The 23,806-nt window shown below is 36.7% G+C and overlaps 1 protein-coding gene across 1 annotated transcript; it reads right to left on the bottom strand.

The window, feature by feature from the left end:
• Nucleotides 1-889: 889 nt before the first annotated feature.
• On the bottom strand, nt 890-23,393 carry LOC123542216 (sodium-coupled monocarboxylate transporter 1-like). Its single transcript, XM_053531494.1, has 15 exons — nt 22,835-23,393; nt 21,221-21,289; nt 20,708-20,759; nt 18,175-18,242; nt 12,525-12,605; nt 10,357-10,430; nt 9,632-9,772; nt 7,850-8,071; nt 7,025-7,140; nt 6,621-6,691; nt 5,860-5,946; nt 4,706-4,869; nt 4,112-4,212; nt 2,499-2,626; nt 890-1,604 (listed from the first exon to the last, which is right to left on the bottom strand). The coding sequence occupies exons 1-14, from the start codon at nt 23,177-23,179 to the stop codon at nt 2,517-2,519; spliced, it is 1,701 nt and encodes a 566-aa protein (XP_053387469.1). The 5' UTR covers nt 23,180-23,393; the 3' UTR covers nt 890-1,604; nt 2,499-2,516.
• Nucleotides 23,394-23,806: the final 413 nt, after the last annotated feature.

The raw sequence follows: 23,806 nt of genomic DNA, 5'->3' as shown, positions 1-23,806 counted from the left end.
CCCTTGTTATCAACGTTGACTTACATATACTAAGATATGGAGCATTGAAAAAGAAAAACTACAGCAGATTGAAGTAAGGTATCCAGAAAAACTTGATGTGCCATCAAAAGACATAGGTCAAACAGATTCTCCAGAAAACGTTTATTATTTAATCACATTACATGTAAGCTATAACACAGGACACTTAGTGAAACGCCCGCTTAGCTCAGTAGGTAGAGCGTTGGTTTACGGATCGCGGGGTCGTGAGTTGATACTCGGGCGGGGCGTATGTTCACCGTGACTATTTGATAAAAGACATTGTGTCTGAAATCATTAGTCCTCCATCTCTGATTCATGTGGGGAAGTTGGCAGTTACTTGCGGAGAACAGATTTCTACTGGTAAAGAATTCAGGGGCACTGCTTAGGTTTAATGCCTGTTAAATGATCCGAAGACCGAAGCTGTACCTACTGAGCTAAGCGTGTATAAGCATGAAGCAAAGCATATAGAAAATATGCACAAAAAAAACCATTGTTATCTGACAAATAATTATCCTAAAATCATGTATTTATAAAGTGAACTGAAGAACTTGGAATATTAGGAAACTGGATTAAAATCTTTTTGTTTACCCGTTAAAACATGTAAAAGCCACTGAACTTACTTTCGCAGAAAACTCAAATAACATTTCGTAAAAACGAAATCATTTCGTTTAAACGAAATAAAAAAAGTCTCACATTACCTAAGTGGAAAAAAGTGCGTAACATGTCACTTTAGGGGCACCGTAAAAAGCTGTAGTGTAAATGCTTTTATTTTTTGAGACAAGGTCATTGAAATGTTGGTGATGGGGGGGGGGGGGGGGGGGGGGGGGAGGGGTATGCCATGCATGCTGTAAAATCAGAAAAATCTAAGATATAAGATGTTAATTCTAATTCATAACCGCATATATAATGCTAACAAAGGCTTTTTAAATATTAAAGAAAATGACACGAATTTAATTAACACTAAAATCCGCATGAAAAACCCTTCTAGATTTGAAAGTGATCCAGCAAATAAAATGGAATTCATCAATATTTGTTTACATTGAAAAGATGTTAAATAATTAGATGATATGTTTCTTAACATTAAATCTTAGCAATGTCCGCCCGGGAAAAAAGTATTACATTCAGATTAGACGCAGGGGAAAATTCATAATGATCGTATGAATAAATCCATTTAACCCAGAGTATCCTATGGGACTTTCTACATTTTCTACCTGACATTTACTTTTACCGTTATGTTTAATTGTTTAAATGATACAAATAACGTCCAAGTAATTTAAGAACACTCTTTGAACACATATTAATTATTCTTTTTTTTAGATAAAGATGTATAGTACAACAAAGCACAGTTATTGCCCTTTACATCTTCAAACGTTAGCTACAAATACTGCCTGATTACCGCCCTTATCCTTGTTATACGCCGAATTGTCATAGACGAACTCGGATCTGCTAGGTCTGTACGCCAGACCCGATACTCCATTCATGTATGCTAAATTAGACTGGCTATCATGCTTATCCTCTAAAGCTGTTATACTAGATAGAACTGTACTTTTCTCTAAAATTTCATTTTCTTTGTCATTGGCAAGCTCCTGAAAAAAAAATAAACACGTGTAAAACATACATAAAATCTTGAAGTTGAACATTTTGTATTGCCATTTAATACCATGGTTTCATTCGCAACTTATCTATAAGCCGCGCCATGAGAAAGCCAACACAGTGCATTTGCGACCAGCATGGATCCTGACCAGACTGCGCGGATGATCCAGACCAGCCTGCGCATCCGCGCAGTCTGGTCAGGATCCATGCTGTTCGCTTTCAAAGCTTATTGCAATTAGAGAAACCGTTAGCGAACGTATGGATCCTGACCAGACTGCAAACGCACTATGTTGGTTTTCTTATGGTGCGGCTCAATTATGATTTTCATGTGCAAGTCTTGCTGGATACTTGGGTTTGAAACTTCATATAGTGAGTGAACATTTATATGTACAAATGAGCTCGTGGTGGGAATCGCAAAATATAAAAGTGTGCTTTTTTCCGGACCACACTTCAATGACTTTACATTCTCTTCAACTGTGAAATCATATTTAACCCTTATCATGCTAGACACGATCGATTCTACCTTTGCGACCAGTGTAGATCATGATCAGCCTGCACATCCGTGCAGTCTGATCATGATCTGCACTGTTCGCTATTCAGTCAGTATCTTTTTGGTAAACACTCCTTTTAACAGTTAATGGTACTATCCAGATTGAAAGATGAAAAAGTTCATTGTAGAAATTTAGCAGGATAAGGGTTAAATTAAGTTTTCTGCTCGGCTGATGTGAAATAACAGAACTTAATTAAACTAACTTTATACTAGGCAAGTCGAAGCCTAACAAGACAAATAAAAGTATGGCTCGTTAAATTGGCCTTTATACGACGGTGAAATCACATGTTTATAACTCCCATGTTCTGTTCTGAAAATAATTGAAATATTTTCTTACTTCAGGCTCCTTGAAGTCCTAGCCGCACCGACAAAGACGTCGCCATGACTCCGGGAAACAGCAGAATAGACGGTCAAATAATGGTATGAGATATTTTGGATCAACGTCTTGTTTTGGGAAGCAGGGCGCTGCAATATATCAATGTATGATTATAGTCCTTTTCAAAATGTTACACTAAAATATTTTGATATCTCTCTTACATGTAATCAAACGGTTGAGTATCTTCTTAAATGAAAAATATTTTATCTTCCTTAACTGTAAGCAAAGTGTATTTTAAGTTACTTAAAATCAAACTGCTTTATCTCCCTCATTGTTTACCATACATTTTTATCTCACTTACCTAAAATCCAATCGCATTATCTCCCTTACATAATAACCATACTGTTTTATCCCCCTTACCTTAAAGCAAACTGCATTATCTCCCTCATTGTTTACCACACTGTTTTAATCCAACTGCATTATCTCCCTTACATGTTAGCAATACTATTTTATCTCTCTTACTTTAAAGCAAACTGCATTATCTCCCTTATATACGTTAACAGCTCTTCAACCTGAAATCCAACCGCATTACCTCCCCCTTCAGGTACATGTAACCAATCAAACAATCTCCATTTCATGTAGCCATACTGTTTCAATTTGTTTCATCCCCCGCCCCCCCCCCCCCCCCCCCCCCACACCCACACACACATGATTCTGCAATTTTTGTTGGTTAAAATGTGGTGACATGGTAACCTCCTATATTTCTATGAAAATTTAGTATATTTTCATGCCGGGTTAGGTACAATAATGTGTTCAATAACTCGGATCAATTATTGGGTATGTTAGTCATCCTTCTCCGAAAGATGTTGATTCAAAAGTTTACATATGGGGGCTCGGCTAAGATCTCACCTGCCCCCTCATCTATCATTTCAACCTCTCTTACCTGTTAGCAAACTGCATTATCTCCCTTTCACGTATTCAAACTATGTGATATTCGTTATCTGCACGTACCCTTTACTAGTACAAAGGCCAGCAATCATATCTTAAATAAAAGTGTATAATCTCATTCATGTTACATTTTTTCCTGTTATCTTCCTTATTTTGTGATAAAACGAATTGTCTTCATAACTCGTAATCAAACTTGAATTATAATCTACTTACCTGTTATCATTCATGGGTTTAACGTCACGTCGTCACAAATATAAGTCATATGGCGACATTCCAGCTTTTGACGGTGGAGAAAGATCCCATGTACCCCTCCATGCATTATTTCATCACGGACTGAGACCTGGGTAGGACCACCGACCTTCCATAAACTAGCTGGATGACTCCCTAACATTAATGATTCATCGCCAAGGGTGAGGCTAAAACCCACATCGGCGAGGGGCAAGTCAACGATCATAACCATCCGGCCACGGAGAACCCCGGCTGAGTAGTTATGCTAACATTTCGTAATGTGTGGAAGCCATCCGGCTTACTCTAAATTGCTGATGGTTCTATTCAGAAGCCCGGCCATGCAAGAAATAATGCCTGGATAGGCACTGGTTGTCTCCCTTTACGAGTAAAGCTGGAAAGTCGCTCAGTGACTAGTGTTGTCTCTCTTACTTATATTCAAACTAAGTTTTCTCCCTTACCTGTGCACAAACTAACGAGCAGGCCAGCAATGACTGTCGTAGCTGTACCGATTGATGAAAACCACAGGTATGAGACGGTGTAAAAATGTTGAACGACAGAGCTGTCGAGAGAAAATCGTCTACACTGAGTTTGTTTTGCAAAATGCAGTTAAGATATACATTGTACACTAATATAATGAATTAGATTACGTCTGAAATTTGTCAAAGGAACAGGTCAACTTTTATAAAATCATTAATAATAAAATAATTGCTAGGAAGATATATCATAGTCAGTTTTGGTTAACTTAAGCTATTCAACAAATGTGGGCATTTTTTTCTGTGGAAACGTGATGTGTTATAACACCGCCGCCTGTATCAATATACCGATGAACTTCTTCGTGTTGTGCGAGAAATTATGTGTACATAATAAGCAACTGACTTCATATCACGTTATTTCTTATATTAACCCTGTAATCATTTGTGCTGGAGCAAAGTCAAAATTTGAAAAAAAATCTGTGAATATATTTTTCCAATAGTCTAACTGGTTTATAAACAAAAAACACAACCGAATAAAAAATACTTTTGAGGCGACACATTAACAAGCGAAATACCTACAGTGTTGCTGACGTCGAACTGGCTGTCGCATTGTTATATACCATAGGTAAGGAACAATTTTCAACTGGAAAGTCCAGAGGGAAGCCACTACGAGGGAGGCTGTATGCCCCAAAACTGACCCACATTCCCATGACAAGTCCAAGAATTCCTCCGACTACACACCCCTGAAATAAACATATTAACAGAGAATATAATGTTTTGATTTCTGTACGGCTATGCGTAAAATTCGAACGAATTGTAGTTCTAATAAACTTCATGCGCGTATGTTGTCAACTGTAAGACGACAAACGTTTTGTGGCTTACATATTTTCCTTTTACAGATTTTATTAACTATCACAACAGCAATCTTTAAGTGCCGTGTGGCGGCTGTAAAAAGTCTCCCCGTACTGGATTCAGTGTTGTTATATTTTCTGGTCCTTTGGGATCATGGAGTCCATTCAACACATGTGTAATAGAGTTCCGCTTAAGCCGGTGCTAGCGGGGCGTGAGAGGTGTTGCACATTTCATTACCTCTCATGAACAGACTCAATCAAACCGAGTCTGCTATTATTCTTCTTGGTTGCATTCTTTGCTTCCAAAGGATCTTTTTAACAGATTTTATTACTAGTAAGACTCTGTAAAGCTGAGCAATTAAGAAACTCTGTTTCATATTACAAGCGCCACCCCACCCCAGCGTCAAATAGCGTAACTGGTCTTGCACCTAATAGATATAGAAACAGACGTTAAAAACTCTGCAACGCATTTTCTGTTACGTTACAGTCACGTGGTTGCAAAACCTACAAAAAGATCTTTTTGGAGCATGGAAAACAACTAAGCAACAAGAAGAACCAGCAGACTCGGTATTGATATGAGGAACATTCATAAATGACCCCTGACCACCAGCGGATAGCTACGTTATGCATAAAGTCTAAACAGAGGCACTTGACATTGACTGTGCAGCGTGTATAGCCTACTTTGTTCTATGACAAATGCCAGTCCAATTTAGAGATTTTCTCAGAAAAGTGATTGTAATATGTTATGGACATAGGCCGGTATAGAGTGGTTAAATTCACAATTTTAAAAATCAAATTAAAGAAAAAAAAAGATGCATCATAGTCTAGGAGATACATCTAGTCTAATTACGGTTCTATACTACTGTATAAATAAACACGTACTGCTGCATTCGCCCAAGGAAACAAGCCACCAAGGAGAAAAATGCCAAGAAGCGGCCCGGTTGCTGCACCGGTAAAACTTAGAGAAGCCTGAAATAAAAATCAAACTGATCTGACTTCTGCTACAGCATATATTTTCGCTGGGTCAAATTTTTCCGAATTTGTGCAAGGTTTAATATTCTCTAAATTATAAACATGTTGTCCTACTTGAATTTGAGTTATAGTAATTGTGAATATTTACGCGAGGATTAATTTTCGCGAGATGTAGGGCGTCGCGAATATAGCAAAAACTAAACACTTGCAAAAACATTCTGCTTTTACAGTATGCTTTAAATTTGGGAAAGTATGATGATGTGATAATTTGCTTGTTTATTTTTTTAAAAATCTAATACGCAGCTTGCTGTCAAGATATTTTGAATTAAAATGTTTTTAAGTATTTTTTTTACAATACAGATGCCTTAATTTTGATCCTGCCATGGTAAGACGTTGGCGAAATTAAAAGATTTTGCGTACTAATTGTTATCAATTCTAGTTATTTTATCTTTAGCCTGGTGGCAAGTGATTCTGCTTTTTTCGACCAGTGTAGATCAGGATCAGCCTGCACATCCATGCAGTCTGATCATGATCTGTACTGTTCGCCTTTCAGTCTGTATTTTTGTAAGTACCCCTTTTAACCGTTAATTGTACTGTCCGAATTGAAAGATGTACGGGTTCAATATAGAAATTTAGCAGGGTCAGGGGTACCAGGACATAACATATTATACCTGAAGAACAGTCCCACCAAGATTTTTGGCCATAAATGCAAACCCAATGCCTGCTCCACCAAACACTGCAACTGGAATGCACAATGAACATTAAAGAATTAAAGTTATTATAGCGTACTTATTTACTACATGCATGTTTGTGTTAAGTATATTTTAAGGAAGAGGTGTCTGATACTTATTGATCCATTTTCGTCTTTTTTATATTTTCAAAACAAAACAAAAAAGAAACAGTTATATATTCCTGCCGATAAGTCAATAAGATCACTATATTTCCACAAGTAACTGACAACTTCTGGGTCAATCAAAACTGAAACCATTCGACCGAGATTAAAACTTAAAACTTCCAGGCACGAGTAGTTGTTTGTTACATATACGACTTAAAATATTATCTATAACATGTCTACCAAGAACTCTTGTGATCCAGGTCTTTGTAGATTCCGACACTTTTTCACCGATCAAAGGTTTAAACACATCTTCCCAGCACACGGCCGCCAGTGCATTTAGACAGGATGACATTGTACTGAAACAAAAAATTTGCTGATTTATTGTGCCGGGTTTAAAGTCATTAAGACACACTTTTAGGTTATAGAGCGACCTTCCAACTTTTGGTGGTGGGAGAAGACCCAAGGTGCCCCCTGCATAGTTTTCAGGCACGAGCGGGCACCTGGTTGAACCATATGAATGTTGCTTTAGTCAGCTGGACAAACACCTTACATAAGATAATGTTACACACAAAACGTGGATCTAAATCCAAAGTTCTGAGGCAATTTTGCTGATATCTCTCTTCTTGCACATTTACTAGATAATAGTTTTGATCAATTTAATACAGTTATTGATTTCAAAATCGATGATATAATAAGATCTCACATACTCTTTGATATTGTTACCATAAATTTCACTGTTCTAATATTTTATATAACATATACTAAGATTACTTGTGCTTAACGTTCTAATATATCTCATATTAGTTACCATGGTTGCCGTTTATTCTAGCCTTCTTATATTTCACATATCCGTCACAAGCGTCACCTGACTTGTTCTAACTTTCTAATATCTCTCATTTTAGTCACTACCGTTACTTTTAATACTGTTGCATTTTTTCTAACGTTCTGGTATCTCATATTTCGTTACAAATTAAGTTACCACCTGTTGGAACGGACTTATATCTCCACCACTGCGTTTTGTTCTCTCAATCGTGTATATCTCATTAATTAAGCTAAGAGTTTTACCTCAATGCACCACTAAAAAGGCACGACACAAACAGGCCAGGCAATCCCGGATATCCCAGTATCTCCATTACAAAATATGGTATCAGCTGGTTGGCGTTACTCACTTCTTTGGCAGACAGGGGATCACACCCTGACTGTGCATAGTAGGCAAACATTACCACTCCAGCAAGGGAAGCAAGGACCACTAACACAATACAGCCTATTATATTTATAAGGACTGACCTACAAAGAAAACAAGTAAACAAACTAGTGCGGGGTCAACCAGCTCGCAGTGCTTACATTTTTCCTAGAGAATGAGTCACCGCTAGATTGAGCTTAAAAGGACTAACCCACTCTTTTTAGGCGAACAATGATTTATCTCAAAAACCCATAAAAATGAATACACTTAATGTACGTTTTGACATAAGATTTGCTTATAAATAACCAAACATATTGTGTAGAAGGTAGTAAACCATATCAACGCTTTTGAAATAATGCAGACAATTTACATTTTTCTTGCATTTTTACCAATATCTAACTTTTATTTTCATCCATGTTATCATTTTTCGGTGTCTTACATGCATTTTATGCCAAAATCGGTGGAAATGAACATGTTGAATATTTTCACCCAATCTGTGGGCAAGTAGCTTTAAAGTCTGAAGTAGAAGAGGCATACCAAGATCTCAAGAAGATACAAGAAGGATCTTATGAGTTTCGTCTTGCATTTATTAAACGAGCTGAAAAAAACTATGGGTCTGTCGAGAATTTTGATTCATCAAGTTTAATAATAAATTCAATGTACATAATAAAATGAACTATTCATTTTGCCACTTTTTATATTTTATTTTCTGCCGAGACCTCGAAATGTCTTCTTTCTTAACTTTTTATAATTACTTCACAACGTATCTCACCAAAAACGTCATCACGGTGGACAAATTCAACGTCAAAAGTGTATTTTATTAACTAGCTTTTATATAATTCTACAAACACCATGTAGCTGAGCACGTCATCTGACCTACGCATTTGTCAGCTCTTTCCTCTGATGGGCTGTCTAAACATCGATTCGTTAACAGGACAGTTGTATTTACGAGAAGGAACAACAAGCACTAAAAAAAATGCAAAATTTTTCGAGACCGAAAAACCATGAATTTTGTTTTAAAAGCACATATTTCAGGTAATCATGAGTAATCAATTCAAGCGAGCCGACTCCCTGACGCAGTTGTGAGAGATTGGTTTGAAACGTACTGGCTATGAGTAAGCGACCGTAACACTTCCCTTCTTCAAAGGAGTCATCATTTATGATGCCATGAATGCCATTTTGGCATAGAAAGTGCCATTTTAGCCACTAGATAAAGTCCATTTCGCGGACGAGATCCCATCTTACGACTTTACGTAACAGAAATTGAAAAGCGAATTTCATGATGAAAAATCACAAACGCCTCTGTTGGGATTCGAACCCAGGTCGCACAGGTGGAAGTCCAATGCTCTAACCACTGAGCCAAAGCGTCGACTAGCTGACGCAGTTGTCAGAGATTGGTTGTAAACTTACAAGCTATCAGTAAGCGACCCTAACACCTCGTTCCATGGATCCTTCCCATTATCGCAACATCTGTACTTATGTTAATAAGGAATAAGCAGTCTCTTTACGCAAGTTTCATGGCGCATAATTGTTATCGGCCGTGCATACTAATGTCGCATTATTTTTGAAGTCTGAAGACCATAATGAAAGTACAGCAATTTCCACCCAGGTTTCTTAATATTGTGATACAGTCTACTAAGCTATCATTGTATTGAAATACTTACGCTTTAGCTTTCTTAAACGTTTCCACAGCACAGAATCGCTGAACACTCGCCTGACTTACACCGAACGCACCTGTCCAAGTAACAGCTGTCCCAATAATTAGGGACCATACGGAATGACGTACTGTTGGATCAGGGTCAGCTCTGTTTGAATTAATAAAAATCATAAAAATTTAGTTTAAGTCTACAGTTTTAGACTGCACTTTCAAACATGCTTGGTTTCAATAAACAATCCGTCGTTTTTTTCTTTCAAAATTCAATTTTGATATTTCGTCTCAAACAAAATACCTTTTATTTGTTTCGGGTTTTGTGCGGTTAGACTTCTACAAATCCATGTAACGGGAAAGTGATTATTTTGTGATTTGCCAGAAGTCTTAATTTGGTCTATATCTAAATGCATAAAAGTATTATTCAAGCCATATACTAGCGGTTTACATTTTTACTGCTGATGACAACAAATGAAAGTGGTCTTGTTTTAAAGAGTATCTGAAAATCATAATAAATGTCAGTGTACCGACTTTTTACAGCATCTAGTTAGAAAAGCCAAAAGAACCGTCCATGTTAAATTGTAATTCAATGACTGTAATATGCATTATTTAATTGTAAGGTTGTAATTGAGACCCTTCGCTGATACAGTTACGACAAAAAGTGTAACGTCTCGACAGTGTTGTAACGTATAGTGAATAAGACGACGCAAACAAAGAAGAAAAAATAATTTCTTTACTTACTCCCAGAAGTCTATTCTGTCCCATTCTTTGTTTATTTTCCAGACTTCATTAAAGCTGCCAACTTTAAAGATGCCCTAAAACAGGATACATTTTTAGACATACAAATATGTTTTACTAAGGTTCATATATTTGACCAGAAGACAGATCTTAAGGCAGCGGATCCGTAATTATTGCTCCCCGCCATTTTCGTGCGCTCGTGAAATCTCCATATCCTTCTTCTGTATTCTTCACCCCTTAATGAAGCCAAAACATGCCACAATTACCTAATCAAACGGGAATGTCCGAATGTCATTACGGGTCCGGGTCTACTTTCTGAATTTTAGGGCCCCTAAAATTGACTTTGAAGAAAAGTTATATCAATTTTATCATCACGGTTAAACTGGTGCGACTAAACCAAAAGCTCACGAATAAACTTAAAGACCCACCACGACCCAATGACTTACTTTCCTCCCCAACCCCCACATCCCAAATTATTCTAATTATGAAGCTATTCTACAAGATGACAGGTGAACAATTTAAGTTCTTAATGAATTAAAATGTGTTTTCACAACTTAATCTGCTAACTTATTCGTTCTCTTTTTAAAATTTTTAAAAACATAGCTCTGTAGAAACTAAGTGTAGTCTAAACTTAACTTTAAGTACCGTGCATACTTCTACATTCTTTCAATAAAATGTTATGAAATTAAATAAATTGTCTTAGCCTAATATATGTCACTGTCATTTTTATAACTGCATACCTGTATTTCTTTTTTATGCAAACCATGTCTAGTTACCATTATGGAAACACCAAAGAATACAGTTATACTGTGGTGTGTCTTTAAAGGAGTTGTATATTCTATCAGATAGAATATACAACTCCTTTAAAGACACACCACAGTATAATCCTGTGCTATTATAACGATACCCCAAGACTAGTCCGTCTGATATTACGTCCAACTCAGCCACGTCCGAACACAGGCGTAATCATTAGTGATTAAAATATGAACATAAGCTTCACAGTATGAAAAACGAAAGAAATATTTTAATTTGCTGTAGGTAGATCTAATACATTTATCTCGTGAACAGAAATGTTATTTGACATGTTTTGAATAAAAAACTATAGAAAAACAGCTATCAAATATACATGCATGAACGTACAGCATTTAGCACAGTGTAAAGTCGTACTCGATTTGTTCACCAAAGTTTATTCCGGGTGTTTGTGAAGGAACAAGCACATGAGAATATATGTGAATGGTTCTCTCCCAATATTTGTTTTGTCTTCAAATTTTATAATTCAACTTTAGATCGTAGTAAGTGTACAAATAATATTGCGTTAATACATTTAGAATTAGCCTGAGACGTTGTGCTCATCCGGTACCGGTACCTGACTATGAATGAAATGCGCCAATAATGACGTAATAAAGCTGTGACGTCACCAATGGCGGAAAAACAAATCGATTATGTAGGTCAGTGGTTGACATTCTTCAGGAGCTACGAAGTGCTCATGGGCTGACATATCGTGTATTTCACAAGACAAGCACAAGAATAAATTTGCTATTTAGAAATATTTTTCTTTTCGCCATTAAATCATCATTCTGCTTGCAATCATGTCTGAAAGACTGAAGTACCTAAATTACGCTGATTTTTAATAGTGGCTGCTTGTGACTATGTGGACGGGCCGTCAGGGGAGGTAACGAGAGTCACGGATCGGGGCTATCCCAAGACTAGCTCCTAGACTATAACATATATATTTTTCATTTTTAAAGTTGTGAATGTAGCCAGTCTATGTGAAAATCATGATAATGTTACATCAGGTCTCTGAGAAAATCTCTAAAATAGACTGGCATGTGTCTCTGTTACATTTAGTAGAAGAAAAATTATAAAACATCTGAAATTGTGTGACAGAATTCTGAATCTCTATTATAAGATAAGTGACTTGTCTATGATATCACATATTAAGCAAAAGTACTAATAATTTAAGATAAACTGTCAGGTAAGAAGATTTTTTTAAACACGCTTATCATTTGATACTAGTAAACAAATTAGTTATAAAGATAAGATTAATATGATAAATACTGACACTTCATTTTCAGAACGAAAGCCTTATTCACCCATATCAAATAAAAGATATAAATATGTTGATATCAATCTGTTCAACTGACACGTTGACCTGGATGATTGGTACATACCTGTATAACAATAGCTAAAAGTCCGGCCACCATTATTGTAGACTGGAACACGTCTGTCCATACTACTGCTTTCATTCCACCCTGGTTGAAAAATAAAAACAAAATATCTGGAATAAGAAGCTTGGAAAACTGAAGTAAACTGACAGAAGCTCGTGTACGTCATGATAAATAACAATGCTAACGACAGATAATCGACAGACGTCCGGCCATTTAAGTTTTAGAAGCTTTAGGCAGAGCAGTTAAACTTCGCACTCTAGAAATGAGATCACTCTAACACTGGAATTGGCCGTTGTCGGTACGAACGAACGGAGTTCAACTGAAAAACAAGAGCACCGCCTTGCGGGTGCTGACGCTCATCTGATTTTTTTTGTGTAATAGAAATATTGTCCTACCCATGATTTTCTAAGTCTAAAAAGGGCCATCATTCTTGCAAAAAGCAGGATAGAGTTATGTTTCTTGATGTACAGTGTCCACTTATGATGGTGAAAAACTGTTGCAAGTTTTAAAGCAATAGCTTTGATAGTTTATGAGAAAAGTTGACTTAAACATAATACTCAACCAAGAAAATGATTTTCTAAGTACAAAAAGGGCAATAATTATTGCAAAAATCAGGATGGAGTTACGCTGCTTGCTGTACAGGGTCAGCTTATGATTGTGAACAAGTGTTGCAAGTTTCAAAGCAATAGCTTTGATAGTTTAAGAGAAAAAGTTGACCTAAACATAAAACTTAACCAAGAAATCTGATATTTTCTAAGTCCAAAAGGGGCCATAAATCTTGCAAAAAGCAGGATGGAGTTATGTTTCTTGCTGTACAGGGTCAACTTATGATGGTGAACAAGTGTTGCAAGTTTTAAAGCAATAGCTTTGATAGTTTAGGATAAAAGCTGACCTAAACATAAAACTTAACCAAGAAAACTGATTTTCTAAGTCCAAAAGGGGCAATAAATCTTGCAAAAAGCAAGATGGAGTTATGTTTCTTGCTGTACAGGGTCAGCTTATGATGGTGAACAAGTATTCCAAGTTTCAAAGCAATAGCTTTGATAGTTTGGGAGAAAAGTTGACCTAAACATAAAACTTAACCAAGAAATCTGATATTTTCTAAGTACAAAAGGGGCCATAAATCTTGCAAAAAGCAAGATGGAGTTATGTTTCTTGCTATACAGGGTCAGCTTATGATGGTGAACAAGTATTCCAACTTTCAAAGCAATAGCTTTGATAGTTTAGGAGAAAAGCTGACCTAAACATAAAACTTAACCAGGCAACGCCGACGCAGACGCCGACGCCGACGCCGACGCCGACAACCGCTCAAGTGATGACAATAACTCATCATTTTTTTTCAAAAAATCAGATGAGCTAAAAAAGAGTTAAAGACACGGTGTACACTGAACGAACAATAGTCATCATAATGTTCACTTAAGGTATTGGACCCGTAATAGAAATGTTTAACAAATTACATTTGCCTGGTATATTCTTAAAGTTGACCGTGTTTCGCACTGTGTTGCAATTTTTAAACAACTTTTACCGCGCCATTTTTCTTTATCAATTTTGTATAATTTATGGTATTTCCTAAAGCTCGAGTAGAGACAAATTTCAAAGTGATGGCCACTATCCAAAACGTTTGTAGAGAATTCATTATACCATTAAATTTGATAAAATTAACATCAAACTATTGGTAAACAATTATAAAACACAAAATAAAACTGTCAATATCATTTTTGCTAGGGTGCCTCAAGTAAAAGGATTTAATGAGACGGAATTCTAACTCCAACTGAAAAAATTATGTCGAATCCTGCGGGTCTGTTTTGAATTTTGCTCACTTAATTCAAAATTAACCATGGGGCAGAAGTAAAACCTACCTACATTACGTCCACAATATTTAATCTAAAGAGTAAAGGCAAAATAGAGAACTTTTATCGCATGTAACTCATTATTTTTACAGATGTCTAACTCCCCCCTTCTATTTCAGAGGTAAATTCACTTTGAACAGCAAGAAATCGCTTATCAAATGAAAAAATTCCACTTTTGTACAATAAATCAATAATAAGTCTTGAAAAAGGTAAAAACTTACTAGAAAAAATGGAAAATAAGGATACAAAAATTTGGTCCCAGTGGGGCTTGAACCTACGCCCCCTTGAAAAAAATCAGCCAAAGTAGGTTTATGGTAGGAATTGAATACTCTTCAAAAGGAGGTACTCTATTACGGGTCTAATGCCTTAATTGATAGATGATAATTATTTGTTTGTTTTGAGTTTAACGCCGTTTTTCAACAGTATTTCAATTATGTAATAGCGCATAGTAAACCCTTCCAGTGCTTCTTGGTTCTGTACCAGTACAAACCTGTTCTCCGCAAGTAACTGCCAGCTTCCCAACATGAAAGTTGGAGGACGACTGATTTTAGACACAATGTCTTTTATCAAATCATTCCGGAAGACATACTCCTCGCCCTAAAATACGACCCCGCTATCCGTAGATCTGAGCTCTCCCTGTTGAGTGGGTGGGCTAGATAATAATTATATCGACTGGCATCTACTATTAAAGAAGTAGATGATCTGTTTTTGAACTTTTGTTAACTTTTGCGAATGATTTCTCTTCCATCTGTTCGAGTAAGTTCGACAGATCGCCAGTATTCGTTAATAAGAAATATTTATGTTTCTGAAAGAAAAATTTATTATAAAATGTAAATTGCTTTTTATCAGCCGTCTGGATCAAGGGAAGTGGTATATTAAAGATTTCGTTTTCTACGATCGTATTTGTAAATAAGCATGCATTAGATTTAACGAACTGGAAAAAGTATAAACATTTTGTTTATATATGAAAACTACGGAGGAATAGAGGTGACATTCATGCGTTTTATACTATAGATATACTTTGACCTTCAGAAATGACCTTTGGGCGAGTTTATTAACTAAGATGGATCTGGTTTTCGGATAATCTCGGCTGATGATTTACGTAAGAAATAGGTATGTAATGTAAGAAATTAACTGAGTTGCGATCAAAGACTGCACAGCGTATTGGTAAGTGCGATTGCCCCTGATAAATGGCGTGCACGCAACCTGTGGGTTCGAACCCCAACAAAATTTCTTTTTATTGTATTATGAATCATAATTCAAAAAGTACGTATCATATTTTATTGTCTGGACTTCAATATTTACTGTTTTGAATTAGTTTTCTTCATTTTTCCCATTCGTGCCCACCCGCTTAGCTCAGTAGGGAGAGCGTTGGTCTAGTGATCGCGGGGTCGCGAGCTCCATCCTCGGGCGGGGCGTATGTTCTCCGTGAAGATTTAATAAAAGACATTGTGTCTGAAATCATTCGTCCTCCACCTATAATGATAATTCATGTGGGGAAGTTGGCAGTTACTTGCGGAGAACAGGTTTTTACTGGTACAGATTCCAGGAACACTGACTAGGTTAACTGCCATCAGTTACATGACTGAAATACTGTTAAAACGGCGTTAAACCCAAAACAAACAAATCAGTTTTCCCATTCGTTTTCCGTTACTTTTTTTTTTCTCTAAAAAATTATTTCATATCAGAAAAAAATCAAAAATAAACAAGGTTAATCCTCAGATTAGCTAGTAGTGTCTGTTTCTGAATCGTTCGTTGAATCATCAACGTTAAAAACGTCTTTCGTGAAAAAAAAGTTGGACATAGTTATCAAGAAAAAGTCTTACTTTTCCGGGATTCGAACCCAAACCTACACCTATATATAATAAATTGCATGCGACGTTCACTCCTACCTACTGCGCCAACGAGACAAGTTTAGTATGTCCGATTGGGTGGTGTCTTTTATGTGTAAAATATTTATTGAGTAAACTATAGCACCCTTTTACTTGGATTAGTTCAATATTAAAAGTACATTTACGCCCGAATGCACAACGTATATCTATACTGCGTGCACACAGTACTGTACGGTTACTGCGTGCACACTGTACTGTACGGTTACTGCGTGCACACTGTACTGTACTGTTACTGCGTGCACACTGTACTGTACTGTTACTGCGTGCACACTGTACTGTACTGTTACTGCGTGCACAAAGTAAGACGTGCGCAAATGTAGTTATGAATGGAAAAAGCTAGCCTGGCTCCCTGGCTGCATGGTTATTTCTTATATAAATACAGGAAACATTTTATTAGAAAAATTTAAGCCTCTAAAATAGCACAATTTTATACAATGGCTGAACCATGTTTGGAGCCAGGGGCAATAAAAAATGTCAATGTAGACACAACCTTCTGGAGTTACTTCTCTCTTAATGAAGAAAACTGATATATGTAAATAAGAACAAACATAGGGACGGGAGCCAGTCTAGGAAAAAGCATATAAAATATCTACGCAATCTAGAACACTGGTACACTTGAAATACTTATAAAGAGACAATCGTTTTTTTTACACGAATTCTACTTGTCTATGTGTTCTGTGCATTTATCAGTCATGTATACCTCCATGTTTACACTGGTGCAAGGTTTATCATTTTTGTTTGGTACAGGGGGTGGGGTGAGGGGGTGGGGCGGTGAAGGTGGAGGGATATGGGGGCTATGCTCTTGAAACGTGGCGATTCCAGTTTCATTTTTTCCCCTTGTTTTCTTTATAATGTTTAGTTTAGGGTGACTTTCCGTCAGATTTCCTTCAGTAAAACTTACCTCATCTCTGCAAATAGGTAAAACTTCCACTATAGAAAACGATGATTGACGAGTATAATAAAAATGAGTATAACCTCCATTACACCAAAATGAGTATGACCTCCATTATACCACAATGAGTATGACCTCCATTATACCAAAATGAAAATGACCTCTATAATACCAAAATGAGTATAACCTCCATTATACCAAAATGAGTATGACCTCCATTACATCAAAATGAGTATGACCTCCATTATTCCAACAACAGTATGACCTCCATTATACCACAATGAGTATGATCTTCATTATACCAAAATGAGCATGACCTCCATTATACCACAATGAGTATGACCTCCATTATATCAAAATGAGTATGACCTCCATTACACCAAAATGAGTATAACCTCTATTATACCAAAATGAGTATAACCTCCGTTATACCAAAATGAGTATGACCTCCATTTTACCAAAATAAGTATGACCTCCATTATTCCAACATGACTATGACCTCCATTATACCAAAATGAGTATGACCTCCATTATACCACAATGAGTATGATCTCCATTATACCACAATGAGTATGATCTTCATTATACCAAAATGAGCATGACCTCCATTATACCAAAATGAGTATGACCTCCATTATACCAAAATGAAAATGACCTCCATTATACCAAAATGAGTATAACCTCTATTATACCAAAATGAGTATAACCTCCATTATGACCTCCATTATTCAAACATGAGTATGATCTCCATTATACCAAAATGAGTATTATCTCGATATACTAAAATGAGTATGACCTCCATTATACCAAAATGTGTATAACCTCTATTATACCAAATAAACGTCATCTATACATATCCATTTTTTCCAATGGTACACGTATTTTCAGCTTACCAAGACGATGTAGAACCAAAACAGACACTTACCAAGAAAGAAACACATCATACTGCTCTACAATAGAACAAACATACAAAAAAGGTATAGATCTCTGATATTATTCTTTATGGAAATTCGGCTTACCAGGAATGTGTAGAATGTGGACACACAGCCTATTGTAACAATTGTTGCCCAAGTTGGAAATCCTGTCACTGGAACAGAAAGTAATTAAAATAATCATCTCGAAAAAGCTAAGTTAAGTATAATACATACGTATTAGTAGCAATGCTATCTGAATATACTCCGCTGGCTAATTAGGCCAGGACTATGTACGTCTGATTCTCAGTACTCAGCGACTGGCTAAAGTAATGACGTTCGGCAATGTTCGGCAATTTCCGTGCGATTACGTATCCTCCGTTTGCGATTTCGGCATCATTTTGCTGATTCTCAGTACTCAGCGACTGGCTAAAGTAATGACGTTCGGCAATGTTCGGCAATTTCCGTGCGATTACGTATCCTCCGTATGCTATTTCGGCATCATTCGGTCACAACAGAAAATCATTTTTCATAACCGAAGAATGCCGAAATAACATACGGAGAATACATCTTGACCTATACCCTGCTAAATTTCTAAAATGAACTGGTCTATTATTCAGTTTGGGCAGTACCATTTATTATTCGAAGGGGTGTTCATTGAAGATTTACTGACTAAATAGCGAACAGTGCAGACCATGATCAGCCTGCACGGATCTTGGTCCGTGCAGGCTGATCATGGTCTGCACTGGTCGCAAATGCAAAATCACTTGCCGTCAGCATGCTAAAGGTTACAGGTACAGTCATGTTCTTATGAATAAACTAAACTTTCGGATAATTTACCAAGCAACCGTACGGTGAAACTTTGACCTTCGTGTACTTAGATCTATTTAAACATTTTGTACTGATGTAGGTGATGACCACAGTCCTACAAAAACATAATTATGCCTTGGGTAATTTTGTATAATCAAAAACACCTTATGTTATTAATGAAAGAACGATATCTTTATTGACAATCTCTTCAAACTTAATGATTGCTTTTTACAAGTTCTTGATGAGAAACCTTGCCATTTACTTGAGTATATCACAGTTTAAATGTATTTTAACAGATCAGAACCATTCACAAGTTTAAAAAAAAAAAACTGGTTAAAAGATTTTATCAAAGATGAAATTGTCTCATTAAAGAAATGAAACCAAAATTTTCTAACATGCCGTCCTATTTTGTCTAGTCAGGTATGTATCGCACTGTTGATGTTTTTAGATCTATGTTTCGGACGTACAAGGTGCCCAGATCTTCGATGCATCGAGACCCACCTATAGAACAGTCAATATCTCTAGATCAAAGGCTCGAGATCCACGTATTGAACAGTCAATATCTCTAGATCAAAAGCTCGAGATCCACGTATTGAGCACATGTCCTTTTAAAATCAATATTATGTTTTACAACTATTGTTGAATTTAACATCAAAATTATTTGAGAACAAACTAGCATATTGAGGTTTTAAACTATTCTGCAGTTATAATAAGGATTTCCTCACAGTTAATATATGATTTAAAATCAAATAATTTTTTTTTATTTGATTAATGAGTGAATTCATACACAAATGAACCACACCATGAGAAAACCAATATAGTGCATTTTCGACCAGCATAGATCCAGACCCGCCTGGGCATCCGCGCAGTCTGGTCAGGATGCATACTGTTCGTTTTTAAACTAAACTTTCGGATAATTTACCAAGCAACCGTACAGTGAAACTTTGACCTTCGTGTACTTAGATCTATTTAAACATTTTGTACTGATGTAGGTGATGACCACAGTCCTACAAAAACATAATTATGCCTTGGGTAATTTTGTATAATCAAAAACACCTTATGTTATTAATGAAAGAACGATATCTTTATTGACAATCTCTTCAAACTTAATGATTGCTTTTTACAAGTTCTTGATGAGAAACCTTGCCATTTACTTGAGTATATCACAGTTTAAATGTATTTTAACAGATCAGAACCATTCACAAGTTTAAAAAAAAAAAACTGGTTAAAAGATTTTATCAAAGATGAAATTGTCTCATTAAAGAAATGAAACCAAAATTTTCTAACATGCCGTCCTATTTTGTCTAGTCAGGTATGTATCGCACTGTTGATGTTTTTAGATCTATGTTTCGGACGTACAAGGTGCCCAGATCTTCGATGCATCGAGACCCACCTATAGAACAGTCAATATCTCTAGATCAAAGGCTCGAGATCCACGTATTGAACAGTCAATATCTCTAGATCAAAGGCTCGAGATCCACGTATTGAGCACATGTCCTTTTAAGATCCATGCATTGAATCTTCGATGTATCTGGATCCAGATAAAGAATGCTCAATGTATCAGGATCAATGTATCGAACATTCAATGTATACCGCCATTCATGTTCTCAGAATAATCCTTTGGAAGAAGTTTAGCTGTTTTAACGAGGTCATATAAAATTATTCATTTAAATTGATAGAGGAGAAAAGCGCCGATGATACAGAACACTCCACCCATACCCACCCCGCAATTAAACTCACCGACTGTTTAGGACCGCGAGGCACGCCTTTATATTGTCATTTAACTAAGGGAGGGTCTTGAATATCCTTTCTATCGAATAAAATTATTTACCTGCCTCTAATGCGGTAGAAGGAGCAAACGATGCTATACCCATGTACACTACCTGAAAGGTAAATAAGAAAGAGTAATTAAAATTACATACATTTTTCTTGTGATAGAACAGCTTCATTTAGAATTTTTTGGCGACACATCAAAAAGTAAATTTCCAGGTTTCCGTTTTTTTCAGTCGGGCCAGGAAGCGAAGTTTCATAAAATAATATTTTCACATGAGAAGTGCCGTTTAGACGGGGAGGCCCGTTTAATTTTGGAACTACCGTTTGCTCTGGAAAGAGCCGTTTTTCTTTGAGAAAGAACTGTTTACTTTTGGAAAAGCGGTTTACTTTGGGAAGGGCCGTTTTCTTTGGGAAAAGCGATTTGCTCTCGGAAGAGCTGTTTGTTTGGAAAAACGTAAATGGCAGACACTCTGAGCAGGTAAATTTCATTGTTTTGCCTTAAGACTCGAATGAAAAAACCTAGATGTATATTTCTGTCATTATTTCAAATTTTAGGTGTCACGTGACATACCTGTTGTACAATCATTATGAGAGCCCCTGTCAGCTTGGCGACCTTTGACTGGAAACGTCCCTCCAAATACTGCAAAAAATTCACCAATTTGAATTTAAGATCACACAAAGAGGTACCGCTTTAGGTTTCATTACGAATGCATTTGAGAAGAAATTGTTCTGTTTTCAAAATGCATGTAGTGAGTTAATTAAACAGTATTAAGCCCACAACAACAATCGTCATCATCATCATCATCATCATCTTCATTATCAACGTCATTATCATCATCATCATCATCATTAACCCTTAGCATGCTGAACACTACTGGTTCTGCCTTTGCGACAAGTGTAGATTATGATCAGCCTGCATCATCCGTTCAGTCTGATCAAGATCTGCACTGTTCGCTATTCAGTCAGTATCTTTTTTCTTGGTAAGCACCCACTTTAACAGTTTATGGTACTGTCCAAGTTAAAAGATGGACAAGTCCATTTTAGAAATATAGCAGGGTAAGGGTTAAACAAACAACAATAACAATAATGAATAAATCTTGATCAATTTATTTTAATAAATTGACGGTCTTCACACATACAGTGAGAGTAAAATGAGCCGTGCCATGAGAAAACCAACACAGTGGGTTTGCGACCAGCATGGATCCAGACCAGCCTGCGCATCCGCGCAGTCTGGTCAGGATCCATGCTGTTCGCTAACAGTTTCTCCAATTCCAATAGGCTTTAAAAGCGAACAGCATGGATCCTGACCAGACTGCGCGGATGCACAGGCTGGTCTGGATCCATGCTTGTCGCAAACCCATTATGTTGGTTCATGGCACGGCTCAAATGTAGAAAATGGATTCAAGCTACCTTCTTCGTGCATCGTACCTGTGGTTCGTATTTAGAAGAGCTTGTAAGCTTATGGGAAAGGCGCTCTGTTCTGAACTTCTATGTGCATTTTATTATTATTGAGGTCGCAAAAATATGTATTCTAAATGTATTTTATGCAAGCACAAGATACCATTAGGTTTTATATAAAGTTCTACTCCTAGCCCCAGAAATAAGCTTAAATATTCGTTCAGTTTGTCTTTTCATGGTGGACATGTTGTGCATAGTGTTGTATTAGTTATAAAAATGTTTGCGTTTGGGCTAATCAATATTATGTTTTACAACTATTGTTGAATTTAACATCAAAATTATTTGAGAACAAACTAGCATATTGAGGTATTAAAGTATTCTGCAGTTATAATAAGGATTTCCTCACAGTTAATATATGATTTAAAATCAAATAACTTTTTTTATTTGATTAATGAGTGAATTCATACACAAATGAGCCACACCATGAGAAAACCAATATAGTGCATTTGCGACCAGCATAGATCCAGACCCGCCTAGGCATCCGCACAGTCTGGTCAGGATGCATACTGTTCGCTTTCAAACACTTTTGTAATTAGAGAAATCGTTAGCGAACAGTATGGATCTTGAACAGACTGCGCGGATGCGCAGGCTGGTCTGGACCATGCTCGTCACAAATGCACTGTGCTGCTTTTCTCATGGCGCGGCTAAAATAATGATCGTCTAAATACTGAGTCTAACTTAATCGTACCCGCGTCTCGAAGCTGTACTTTATCTAAATATCACTTACCTCAAAACTGCTGGTCAACCTTAGCGGATAAAACAGTGGCACAAAGACGGTTGCAGATACCACACACGCGAGTATGAGTCCTAGAATATACAGGAAGTACAAGGTCCCGGCTGTGTACATCTCGGCAGGAGCGCCCAGAATCGTAATGGCGGACATAAAGGAGACTAGGATGCTGACAGAAACCGGAAGTAGGTGCATTTTTCTACCTCCCATCAGAAACTCTCCAGTTGGGTCGGTGTTCGCGCTATAGTGGCTTTTTATTGCATAAAATACTCCAATTAATGCTGAAATTCCCAGCAGAGCTCCAAAAACAACCCAATCCCAGATGCCAAACTGTTTCGCCATTCTGAGGTATATATGCGACAGAAGAAGGCCAGTAGAACTTATTGTAAACCTCAATTTATTATGTGCACCATAAGAAGTTTAAAATAGCCAAACACATACTTTCTTATTTATTTTTGAATGAGTAAACTCCATATTTGATATATTATTTTAGCCTAAGGTCATTCACACGCTCGCAAATAAATGGTTAAAATCGTTTCAGTAAACTGTAGTTTACTTTTAAACCCAGTAAGGTAGCTGTTTGTATTCATCATCAAATAAAGAAATATCTTCACGGCTCATATCATTTGCTCCACGTAAATATGTATACGCCAACTACGAGATCCTGTTAGGGCTATCGCAGCGTTGTTTTGTCAGTCGCGACAGCACTGTGATATGTGGCGCAAGGACGTACGTGTATTATATTTATTGTTTATTGTAGTCACATCTACATACAAGTACATTATATCAATAATATAAATGCATACTGGTTTCCCAGTAGAAATCACTATTTTTTCCAATAACATTTAAACAAAACACAGTATGCACGTTTCATATTACGCCTGCGTTAATCATATGTATGTAGATGAGTCCCCAAAAACGGCAATTAATTCCATTATCTATCTCAGTTAGTTTCCGGACATTTCATTT

The sequence above is a fragment of the Mercenaria mercenaria genome, chromosome 19, assembly GCF_021730395.1.
Source record: "Mercenaria mercenaria strain notata chromosome 19, MADL_Memer_1, whole genome shotgun sequence".
Classification (NCBI taxonomy): Eukaryota; Metazoa; Mollusca; class Bivalvia; order Venerida; family Veneridae; genus Mercenaria; species Mercenaria mercenaria.
The sequence above is the reverse complement of the archived record's forward strand: the minus strand, read 5'-3'. Positions and strand labels throughout refer to the sequence as shown.

What these genes read in the sequence shown, in the direction of transcription:
- LOC123542216 (XM_053531494.1), bottom strand. Translation starts at nt 23,179, where the DNA reads ATGGCGAAACAGTTTGGCATCTGGGATTGGGTTGTTTTTGGAGCTCTG. An exon ending in ACGTTTAAGAAAGCTAAAGC is followed by an intron (nt 8,072 to 9,631) that starts GTAAGTATTTCA and finishes TTTTCTTTGTAG; the next exon opens with GTCAGTCCTTATAAATATAA. An exon ending in CTTTTTAGTGGTGCATTGAG is followed by an intron (nt 7,141 to 7,849) that starts GTAAAACTCTTA and finishes TTTTTGTTTCAG; the next exon opens with TACAATGTCATCCTGTCTAA.